Source organism: Prunus mume, linkage group LG2, assembly GCF_029339155.1.
Source record: "Prunus mume cultivar Tortuosa linkage group LG2, ASM2933915v1, whole genome shotgun sequence".
Lineage (NCBI taxonomy): Eukaryota > Viridiplantae > Streptophyta > Magnoliopsida > Rosales > Rosaceae > Prunus > Prunus mume.
The window spans coordinates 3,487,970-3,500,286 of record NC_142699.1 but is presented as its reverse complement, the minus strand read 5'-3'; the positions used below and the strand labels follow the sequence as shown (position 1 = coordinate 3,500,286).

The 12,317-nt window shown below is 36.4% G+C and overlaps 2 protein-coding genes across 2 annotated transcripts; one reads left to right on the top strand and one right to left on the bottom strand.

Annotated features, from left to right (window-relative positions):
- Positions 1–1,353: 1,353 nt before the first annotated feature.
- Positions 1,354–5,211, top strand: HSD5 (hydroxysteroid dehydrogenase 5). The gene is given in 7 exon segments (XM_008220869.2): positions 1,354–1,833; positions 2,432–2,624; positions 3,815–3,900; positions 4,007–4,138; positions 4,372–4,465; positions 4,468–4,535; positions 4,705–5,211. Coding segments are annotated over 7 exon segments (1,068 nt in total). The 5' UTR covers positions 1,354–1,650; the 3' UTR covers positions 5,017–5,211.
- Positions 5,212–8,213: 3,002 nt separating this feature from the next.
- Positions 8,214–11,170, bottom strand: LOC103319382 (cyclic nucleotide-gated ion channel 1-like). Its single transcript, XM_008220913.2, has 7 exons — positions 11,019–11,170; positions 10,332–10,809; positions 9,953–10,162; positions 9,520–9,815; positions 9,327–9,438; positions 8,939–9,187; positions 8,214–8,693 (listed from the first exon to the last, which is right to left on the bottom strand). Exons 1-7 carry the CDS (start codon positions 11,168–11,170, stop codon positions 8,214–8,216), a joined length of 1,977 nt encoding a protein of 658 aa, XP_008219135.2.
- Positions 11,171–12,317: the final 1,147 nt, after the last annotated feature.

Here is a 12,317-nt window from a genome sequence, read left to right as displayed (position 1 = left end):
AAAATGATTATAGGCCTACAAAATTGAGTGGAGACAATAGGTTACAAGCTATATTTGGGTGGGCTATTAAGCTTTCATGGGATGAATAACAATAAATACACGAATGACATGTAACAACTCGTCTCAAATTTTAACGTACTTGGACAATTTTGCCCTTATGGTTTTTAGGGCTCCATTTTATTGATTGCTACAAAACGCACATGCCCAGGACTAAAAAAGATTCCATCATAGAGGGTCTAATTACCGTACATAGGTTGAGCATCTTTTGATTGTCTTAGGCTCATTATCTTCAATCTCTAAAGATTCACACAACTTTCTTCTCTTCCAAGATTCGTTGTATTTGCTTTGCTCCGTTTTCAGTTAGAATCACTTGATGGCTACTTTGAAATTCCTAATTTCACTTTAGTTCTCTCTTTTTTTTTTCAATTGAAATCGCAATAGCTAATGTCTCTGATTACCACTAGGTGTTAGTTGGATTGGTTTGGGCTTTTGGTATGCTCCCAAGTGGATCCTAGGTTTAAGTCTCCATTGTACCCGTGCGTGTGAGTTCTCCCCTCCTCCCCCACTCTAACTTTGGCCAAAAAAAAAAAAAAAAAAGGCCTCTGAATAAAGGTGGTTTTCACTTTGCTAAGTGACCTTATCAGATTGGTGGGAAAATGCCCACCTGAAATGAAAGGACTGAAGTACTCATGCACGTCATTAGTTCTAACAAAATTTAAAATGGAGTTGACGATATGAGGTAAAGTAAACCAAGTACAATATGAGTCACTTTGAGTTTGAGGGAAGAAGATGAGATATGACTATTGCCATCCACATAAGCAAGAAGCATCTTTTGCAGCAGAAAGAGTTAGACATTGATTGAAATTTTTGGAGCTTTATAGTGTTTTTTTTGGGTGTCATTTTGGAGCTTTATAGTTTGATCAGCAATAATATGACTTTATTTTATCTTCTTTTTCCTTTTTTTTAAAAAAATGTATTTTTTATGAAAATGAAGTCTACTCCAAAAAGAAAAACAAAACTGTTTGACTTTTAAGAAAAAAAATGAGTGTTAGATTAATTTGAATGAAGGATGTCTACGCTGACATGCTATATCTGTATCAGTCAATAATTTCTCTAATTTAAGAGGTGTGAGAGAATTGATTGACGGTAAAATTTAATATGAATTTGAGGACCAAAATAAAATTCCGATGAAAGTTGAAGGACTATTTCGATAAAGAAAACCCTTTTAGAAAAGTTTTGTATATCCAACATCTCCAACTGACCAAACTAAATAGTAATAAGAAATTGAAAACTAAAGTAAACAGGTGTCATCAGCATGGAGGTACATTTCATAAAACAGCAATTGTAGCAGTACAGCAATTCATGCAGGAAAATCCAAAACTTCTTCCATCCGTCGCCCCAAGAGCTTGCCACCAACACGTGTGCTCACACCTCTCATTCCATGTAATCGATTGTGGTGTTCATCATCATCATCATCTGCCACTGCGGCACTGCTCTCTCTCTTGATCTTATCTCTTCCTTCATATTAGTTTGGGTCATCATCACCAGTTACAAAAGCAAAGCCCTTCTCTTGTGTTCATTTGTTGTAGTTAATAGGTAAGAGCCGTTTGGGTGTGAGTTTTGAGGCTATTTTTGGGAACCAACCAAACAATGGATTTGTTGAACTCGGTGCTAAATTGGGTTGTGCCACCGGCAAGTTTAGTGATGATGGCGTTTGCTTGGCCAGCATTGACCTTCATCTCTGGTTGTGAGTGGCTTTTCAATACGTTCAACAGTGAACCTATGGAAGATAAAGTGGTTATAATTACAGGAGCTTCTTCTGGCATTGGGGAGGTAAGTCTCTCTCTCTCTCTCTGCCCTCCAACTCTCCTAATTTTGTGTTTTTTTTTTCATTAATCTGGATAATTTTCTAACATTTTTCAACCTGTTATTTATTTGTATATTTAATTTTCTAATTTTATAACATTGTAGATTGATAATTTTCAGTTGAATATATAACAAGAGTTAGGTGCTATTTTTCAAGCCAGCCCAACCTAATTTTTAAGCCCAAAGTTAAATGGGCCACTAGGCTGCCTCGAAAAAGTTGGCCAAACTTGGCTCCATTTCATTTAGAAACAAACTTGAATTGTTTAGATTAAAGTTATAATTAGTTATGCCAAGGGGTGTAGCTGAGTGGAAAAGGCTTGACTTGCAGACCAGTGGTCTCAAGTTGGCCCATCCTTTAGCCAATTTAGTTGTCCTAGGTTTCTTTATAGTAGCTCAAGTGGTTGAAAACAGCTACACTCTCACACATGAGGTTCTATGTTCGATTCCCTCTCCCCTCCCCAATATTACTTGTTTTGTTTTAAGAATTATACGCACTAGATCACAGATTTTGGTAGTTTGATAATAGTGGTTATAACTTCTAAGTGCATGATGCCTATGATTGCAGCAAATTGCATATGAATATGCAAAGAGGAGGGCAAAGCTTGTATTAGTAGCAAGAAGAGAGAACAGACTGCGACTGATCAGTGAGAATGCAAGGTATATGGGTGCAAAGCATGTCATGATTGTAGCTGCAGATGTTGTCAAGGAAGAGGAATGTAGGCGATTCGTCAATGAAACCATAAACTTCTATGGGCGAGGTACTCAAATTTTTTGGGCATAAGTTTGGTAATTGAAAATGCCATATTTCTTACAACCAAAAGTTTTATTCTTGCAATCACAGTAACAAATTATTATAGATATTCTTGAGCGATATGTTACTGTGTCGATGCCATAGTATGGTAATAATGATGAATTGAAAACACAAAGGTGGTATAGATTCATAAGCATGAAAACTAATGACAGCATCGTTTCGATAACATTACACGACATTTCAGCACATTTATCTCATTAGCTCACCCACAAACTTCTTATCACACCCAGAACAGCTCATTAGTATATTCCCTCAAAGAGAATGAAGTTAACGGCTGAGATCAATACACATTAGCCATCTGCTGTTTCTGTAACAGAATTGCATCTTTGAGTTTTCTATAGAATAGTCTCTCAATTGTACATGATACTATCTACACAAATTCAATGAGAAGCCTTTCCTCCCTCTCTCTTTTTCTGTCTATTTCTCTCTGTATTACTTTTCTGCATAAAATTGAAGCTATAATTTAGTACAGTACGTTTGTGTATCACATGGGCCTACAACTACGAAAGTTACAGTCACACAACGAGCAATTAAGATAGAATTCCACTAAGATAGAATCAGTTATGGAGCCTTATGGGATACCGGTAAACACTTAATTAATTTTGTGGTGCACTAGGGATTGTATATTACATTTGTATATCCAAAGGCAGCAACTGTATAGATATACTTCTGGCTATCCAACGTCCATTGGTAAATTTTATGTGTTAAGCACAAGGTAAACACAGTTGATTCAATAGCAGTTGTGGTTTTCTAGCAGCCATGGCTGCTGCAACTGCTGTACTAAATAATACAGCAGCTGATCATCACTAGCAAGATAAACTACTCTACTGAGCATGATTAATTCAAGGATCAGTTTTCTCGGTTAAGTTATATAGGAATAGGATTGGATTGAATTGTTGGAAACTGCAAATATAATATTGCATAGTTCAGCTTGTGAAACAAATGCACTCAGAGTCTTCTTGGCAGTCAATTTTGTCTCTTTCAATCTTTATGATCAAGTTATAAATTTCTCAGAAAGGTCTAGTGCATTCATGCTTGTCTGTTCTGAAAGTAAATGTCATCCAGGTAGAATCGCATTTTAAAAAAAAATCATCATTTTGCTGTTTCAACCCTTTAAATTTGTGTCCAATTTTGCAGTGGATCATCTGGTAAACACCGTAAGTTTAGGACATACGTTCTACTTCGAGGAAGTTACAGACACCACTGTCTTTCCCCATTTGTTGGTAAGGATTGCAAAACTGAATGCACAGAACTCCACAAATTTGTGTTAAATTTTTTAATACAAATTGTTTAGTTTATTGCGGTTTTGAATGTCTTTATTGCTCTCAGGATATAAATTTCTGGGGGAATGTTTATCCAACATATGTTGCTCTTCCTCACCTACGTCAAACCAATGGAAAGATCATTGTTAATGCATCAGTTGAGAGCTGGTTACCTCTGCCGAGAATGAGTTTGTATGCAGTGAGTATGCATTAATAAATCAGGCATTGCATGTTGGTGTGGGAAAGTTGAATAAGTTTTTTTCTCCACATATTGCTAGAGATATGATTATTGAGTCAAAAATATCAAACATCGTATTCACTGTCAAATTAGAATAAATAAAAAGTGCATGTGATACGTACTATAGTAACCCATCAAATGCTTTCTGTGAAACTAATTTAGTGTCCTTTTGTTGTGCTTTGAATGATCACTAGGCAGCAAAGGCAGCTCTGGTAAACTTTTATGAGACACTCAGATTAGAAGTAGACCATGAGGTAGGGATAACAATTGCAACTCATGGATGGATAGGAGTGAACTGACAAGAGGCAAGTTCATGGTAGAGGAGGGTGCCGAAATGCAATGGAAAGAAGAAAGGGAGGTAAGCTGTTAGTTTATGGCTTTGATATTTCATTATGTTGGCTCAATGAAGTACACACCATTAAATTGGACTAGCTAGTTTTAATTCCAGGAGCAGACCTGCTAATTAAAGAAACAGTACTTTTACTATGGTATCATGTATGATGACAGATATATTTGTATTGTCGTAGGTACATGTGACCGGTGGGCCTGTGGACGATTTTGCAAGATTGATTGTAGCTGGGGCTTGTCGAGGGGATGCGTATGTTAAGTATCCGAGCTGGTATGACATCTTCCTGCTTTACCGGGTGTTTGCACCGAAGGTTCTCAATTGGACGTTCCGCCTGATTCTTCCAACACATGGCGGAAGGAGGACTTCCCTTGTTGGCACTGGGAGGCCTATTTCAGAAGGGTATGGAAGGCCTTTGTTCGAAGGCTCGCCTCCTAGGAAACTTCCCAGCACATTCGCCCCCCAGAGTCCCCAGCAGCTTAAAATGGAATGAACTTCATAACATTTCAGGGAAAATAGCCATGTTGTTAGCCTCTCTCTGGATATTCAGTTTGTTCAACTTGTGTTCTTTAGCCGTCACGGAGATTTTAGAGAGTAGGAACAAAGTTATTGAATTCAGTAGTTCATGTAATAAACTCTTTCGATCAGCTTAATAAATTCCATAAAGAGCATATCTGATCTTAAGATTGATATGAATAGAGTGCTTTCAACATGTTCTCTTCGTTTTTCAATAATTCTCCTGCTCAGGTGAAGGATGTGACAGAGTAGTCGTTTGTTTTTCTGTTTTCTCATTTCTGATAAGTAGACGAGAGTGTGTTATACATGTTTGCGTAATTGTTCTTATTGTATCAGAAGTATGTTTGCTTAAAAAGAATTCCTCTGTAATGCTTTTCATATTTTCTTTTATTACAACTTAAAATACATAAACAAGGAATGTATGCATATGTATACATTTACTGAGAATATAGCCGCGCGGCTATACTCTCACTCTTTGAATATATTAAAATATTTGACAAAAAGTCACTTTTGGTCCCTGTAGTTTGCCACTTTAACCACTTTAGTCCTTGTACTTTCAATTTCGAGCAAGGTGAGTTTCTGTCAAATGTATGTAACTTCTGTTGGTTTTTTGTCACGTGCCCCTCACGTGGAGGGGCAATTTTGTCCAATCAAGCGCAACTTAAGGTCTGCCTGGCTACTCTCCCTCCATTCCAGATTAGACTCAGGGATTTTCTGGGTTGGGTTCGTAAAAAATTTTGATTTCTAGGTTTAGAACTGGTTCAATTCATAGGATTTTCTTCTTATTGTTGCTCCAAAACCCCGCCCACTCTTCAGAGTTCAAAGTTATGATAAAAAATGATAGCAAGACATAAAACAACAAGAACCAAATCAGTTGTAAGTCGACTTATTGCTCTGCAATCTCAACCTCGCCAACACCACAAACCCTCCAAAATTCATATCCATTTTCTTCCTCAGTTTTTGTTTTGGTTTCATTCAATAACCAACCAAGCCCAAAAGCACGAACAAACACCAGCCAACACCAAAGGAAACATTAATGGCACACAAACACAAAAACCAAAAACTGAAAACATCCATCCACAAAGCCAAAGGGGACCAAATCACACCCGCAACCTTCTTCCTCAGTTTAATCAACCCATTTGACAACGAGTCCAACGGGCCCAGCAGCGAACCAAACAGTTGTGAAGACTGATTCGAACATGTGGCTAGCCGGGCAATTGGTGAAGATCGAAGGAAGAGTGGCAGCTGAAGCAGACAAAGTAGGTGCTAACAAATACATCAGAGTGAATTTGAGTATAGAGCCGACGACGAGAGTTGAGAAGACGAAGCCGAACTCGTTGATGGAATTTCTCACCCTCTCCTTGCCCTCACTCAAAATTTTTGAAGAACCCTAACCTAGAAATCCCCAAAATCGAATGGAGGGAGACCTTAAGCTGCGCACGATTGGACAAAATTGCCCCTCAACGTGAGGGGCACGTCACCAAAAACTAACAGAGGTTTCATACATTTGCCAGAAACTCACTTTTGTCCTTAAATTGTTTGAAATTGAAAGTGTAGGGACAAAATTGATTAAATTAAAACTACAGAGAATAAAGTGGTTAAAGTGGCAAACTACAGGGACCAAAAGTGATTTTTTGCCAAAATATTTTAAGGGAATTGCCGTGCGGCTATAAGCTTTTAATAAAATCGAATATTTAAAGAGTATAGCCGCGCGGCTTTATTCTCTGCATATATTAAAATATTTTAACCATATAGCCGGACGGCCGGACGGCTATACGCTGTTCATAAATTCAAATATTTACACTGTATAGCCGAACGGCTATACTATTTATATATTAAAATATTTAACAAGTATCGCCGTCCGCCTATACGCTTTTAATAAATTTGAATATTAAATAGTATCGCCGGGCGGCTATACTATCATCCTGTAAAATATTCACCAAATATAGCCGGGCGGCTAGACTCTTAAAATAAATTAGCCGCCCGGCTATACTATTTAAAATTCAAAAGTTTATCATTTTTTAAAAAATATAAAATTAATTTCTTTAAGTCAATAAATAGTATTTTTATTTTCTTTTTTGTAATTAAATAATATCTTAGCCTGATTTAATTATTTTCATTAGTAATTATGTTTTAATTATTATTTGTTTATTGAGTAATTAATATTAATGAATTTAATTAACTCCATAAATTATATTACTTAATAAATAGTAATTAATTTTCATTTTTTTTTAACTTTAATTTTCATTGGAATAAAATTTTCTTAGGAATAGCTAATTGCATAGTATAACTAGCCTATTTTGCATTGTTTTAAGTTTATTATTTTTCCTTCATGGGCCTTTTTCTTTTTCAGTTTGCTTAGTTTTCGTTTGGTAATTGCTTTTTGGGTGGACTTATTTGAATGCCTTCAATTCTTATAACTATTAACAGGTTGGCGATCCAAGTTTGGGTTATCTTCTGGAACTTTTGTTGACAAAACTTCGTTACGCAGCTGGTGAAAGCAATTCTGAATCAAGTAGTGGAGAAAGTTCAGGTATGAGCAGTTGTAACGCTGACCCTGTTCATGGTCTGCAAATTGTTGGGATGAGTGCAACTATGCCAAATGCGACAGCAGTTGCTAATTGGCTTCAGGTAAGTAGAACTATAAAACATGAACTATGATCCTTCTTGAACAAATGTTTGACTGTAGGCCGTTTATCATTAACACCTGCACGTCCCTTTGTGTTGCCTATCTGTGGGTGTTTGGCAATTGATTTAAAAAATATAGATACAAAATTCTTTACTTGGATTGTGGAACTTTATATATGGGATCTTGAATTCCACTCTTAATGTAGTTGTTCTGTATATGATGAGTAAAACATCTCATAAGTTATGTCTTCCATTTTTTCATCAAATTTTCTTGTTGGATCAACTGAGGCTCTCTAGAAACCATATAGTTTACTAAATGACAAACGACGAACTTCCTTCACAACTGATTTCTCTTACCCAAATCTAAAAGGGATTAATTTCACAACACAACAATATCAATATGGGGATTATTTTCAGAAGAACAACAATATCAATATGAGGCTAAACTTCTTGTTGAATCAAAGAACAAAAAGTATTGGACGTGCGAGGCGCTAAAGTTAAACTAGAACGGGGTACTAAAACTTTCTGATTTCCCACCTTCGTGGATTAACGGGGAGGATTCACAGCTGACCCCCCCTTTGCTTGGCCATGACGCCATGTCGCTTGAATGGAAGTTGCTGCCAATAACTCCTCTTGAGAGTTTCGCATCTCCTTGTTGAAATGCCACCAAAACTTAGAGACAACGGTCTTCAAGTCGTTGGCCATGAGAGCAAATGCTTCTACTTTTGTGTGAGACTTGACAATTCTGGTCGAGATGGGTAAGTCGGAAAAGGAGGTAAACTTTGATGCCCAATCTAAAAGTTCTTCCCCATAGAAATCATTTTTCCCAAGAAGACGAGTGCTTGAGGGAGAACCACTACTCGTACTAGATGTGTAGTCCCATACAATGCCTTGCGTGATGAAGAGCATCTTATCAAGTGGTTCCCCTTCTCGAATAATATGGATGTCCTCAGTATACATGACTGGCTTAAGATTCTCACAGATTACTTTCAACACTTGTTCATCCACCGTTTGAAGCATTGGCACCTATATGTGCATGTATAGATAATAATCAAATGACTAGGAACATGATTATTATATATACTCGAATAAATTTTTTTTTTGACTTCTACTGACATGATTACCAACTCTTAGTCAAGTGATACTTCTCTTGCCGATGTTGAACGAAGTCTCAATGGTTGTTCAAAATGTTAAAAAACTAGTAACATGGTTGGTTTAGATTATCAGTTAGAGGCACTGAATTTTCTGATATAGAGGAGTGTATAACTTACTTTCTTTAGGATAGCCAAGCAGAGATGGTACTTGATATTGTTTTTATGTTCCAAAGGAAGAATAGAGAGCATATTCTCCACATGAACATCTTTGTTTTCTTCAAGCTTTCGTAGTAAGTTTTCCATGATCACCGTCTTCATTTCCTTCGGGAGGCCATTTTTAGATAACCATAATTCTATATCGAGATCTTTCATTTTCATCTTCCGTCTAAGCTTCTCTGATCTTGTAGTTGACAACTGCATATAGGTCTGTTTCGCAACAAAGAAAGGTAATTCTTTAGTTCATGTTCATGTCAACACCATTAATGCTGAGACTGATCATCCAATAGAGAAAAAATTTTAACCCCAAAGAAAAAGTTTACAACAGAGATTTATTCCAAACACCAACCTGTAAATTTCCAATGAGATATAAGAATAGTAGCAAGCCAATTATAGAAATAGACACCGCAAAGAGGTTTTCCCATGCATAGGTACTGGTCTGGAGATTTTGACCAAGAGAACTGCAACAATGAAAAATATATATATATACAGCCCCAACAAACCAGGTAAGAAAATTCTGTTCGGATAAATTTTATGCATACCTTAGATTCCGTAAACCCCACCAGAAACAATTCAAGAACTTATCTAGATAATCCTTTGACCCCAACAACACATCAGACTGAATGGCCTCAAGAAATATACCAAAATCAAATGTTGTTGCATTTGGTGGGTTTACAGGGCAAAATTTATTCAGAAATGTTACTCTAGATGTTACGTCTCTAGATGTATCGCCATTACAATAAAAAGTACCAGGTTCACATCCATCTCTTCCACAAGCGTGCTGCCAGCAAGCTGTTTCTCGTTGAATAGAAAAAAAGTACCAAAAGGATCCGAGTACCTAATTGACTACAGAACTTTAGTTATAGAAAGTTCAGAAAATTGGGGAGAGGAGGGAAACAATGTAACTGCAAAGATTTAGGGTTCTTAATAAATATTACTTTAAGGCAAATTTTAGGAAACAAGACTGAAACTTACATGACTAGCAAGGATATAGAGAAAGAAATTGAATAAACCTTTAACCCATATTCCAGTCTCCACGCTAGGATTCTTGTTAAGCTTCTTACACGATAGGTAGATGCAAAGAACCCGGGGAACATATTGCAACAAAACAAGAGAGCTCAGGAACTTCCTTGAATCCAAAGACCTCGAGACCCTCATTTTCGAAAAGAGAATTAAAATTACAACCTGCACATGTGACAGTAGTTTAAGCCAACAGGTTAGTTGTGATACATGTTCAATCAATTAAGGTACGTATATAATCTAAAATGTATCACATTTGGTCATCAATTTCTTTGTTCTTGTCATAATCTGCAGCCTCCATGCAGCAAATACTACAATTTAAGGCTTCTCTTACCTGAGGAAGGGGAAGAACAGATAAAATGTCAATCAGGATGCAGGATCGCCAAATCTTCTTTGCTATAACCAAACCATCCTTAACTAGTTTCTTTCCTTTTGAAGAAACTACTTTGGATGCCTCAGAGGCCCCAGATGTGTCAACTTCTTTAACTAGTGTTCTAATTTTAAAAATAATGTGCACTATATAAGATAGGTCGGTGATTGATCGTAAAATAAGAGCAGCTTTCTTCAAATTTTGGTCCAATCCAAGGCACTTGCGATCTTCATGGATGATAGGAATGTAAAAGAACAAAGGATCCAGTGAGACTGCAAAAACACATGATATTATAAATAACTTGTTCCACATTGGAAGGAACGACCCTTGTGGATCAAGAATTTCTTTCATTAAATTTGGCCATTTTTCACAAGGTTCTCCATATTTCATGGCAGATTTTCCATTTGCAGCCTCTAAAGTCAGAGCAGGTTCTGGATAAATCCTGAAGAAGACATACCCAAAATTCAAAATTTTTAATATTTTGATCATATATATATATTTTCATTGTGATCACAAACATGTTGCATCTTAATCTTACAACCATCAAGAAAATAATTAGATGTTTGGCTTTTCAAATGGTAAAGTCAGATACTTGATACAAAATAAATTCAAAAGAAGACAAATAGTCTTAGAGAGTGAGAAACTAATAACCTCAGGAAAAAAGTTTTCTCCTCTGAGCTCTTCATAGCTAAAGTTATTTCAGGGATGCCCACAGTTGAAGCTTCTTTGTGATACAATATCCTCTTCACTGTTTCATACTTATTTATCGCCTCTGAATACTTGATAGAACTAAATTCAAGCATGCGAGGTACAAAAACATTGTTCACAATTTACTTTACATAATTGTTTTTTATATATACAATTATTCTCTTATGCGGATGTTTGGACATTATTACTAGACGCCATTGTACACATGGAGGAAAGCAGGGAGGTAGTAGAAAATATATTAATTGTAGGACATGCAATGACAAGATTTATATCAATTAAGATTTCATTAGGAAATTAGAAAATGTGTAAGTACTAAGGCTTAGGCAGAAAAACAAATGTAACAATAAGTTAGTGCCGTTTTGATCCTTAGCCTAAACAACAACAAAAACAACACCAAAAAATTGCATTGACTATGGTTGTAATTGCCTTGTCCCCAAGTATCAACAACAACAGCAAATTTAGTTTATTCCTATGTGAAATTTTTGCTAGTACCTCTTTCTACACTTGTGGATAGTAGGCGACTTTGACAACGAAGTGGTTGTGCCGGCTACAAACACAGCAAACTGATCCCAACCAAAACATATATATGTTTGTCTACAAAAGGAGATGCTGATGTCTGAGATAAAAAATTCTGTTTGATTAACTTCATAATTAATTTTGACTGCATTTGAAAAGTCAACAAAAGTAAAAAAAAAAATTATGAACTACACTCTTTTGGGAATTCTGGAATTGGTTTGCTACATTAATTCACATCCCTTGAACTCAAGTTGAGAAGAACTGATAGATGGCAGCAGTACCTCAAGTTGAGCTTCAGCAAGGATGGGGCAAAGTGCTAAGAGGAGTGGCAGAGCAGAATGTAGCACCTTAAACTCGTTTTTTAGTCATTTTGGTCCTCGAACTCTCGTAGTGTTTCAAATTAGTCATTCCGTAGCATTTACTGTTGACTTTTAGAGAATAATTATATACAAATCCAATTTAACATTGTTATCCTTCAAATAGACGGAAAAATTCACATAATTTGACGGATGTACTAAATTAGGGGTTCGAAAACCCCTAGGCACTAGCATTCGAATTTGGTTGCAAGAATTCGGTCGATTCGATCGGTTTGGCGGTTTGAAATTCCACCTCGACATGACACCTTTTGAAATTTAGAAATGCTGGCCTAGATACATGCAATGCATGTCAAGAGGAAAAAATTGTTATTATAAATTTTTTGGCCATGTGGCATGTAGTAGGTGGAAG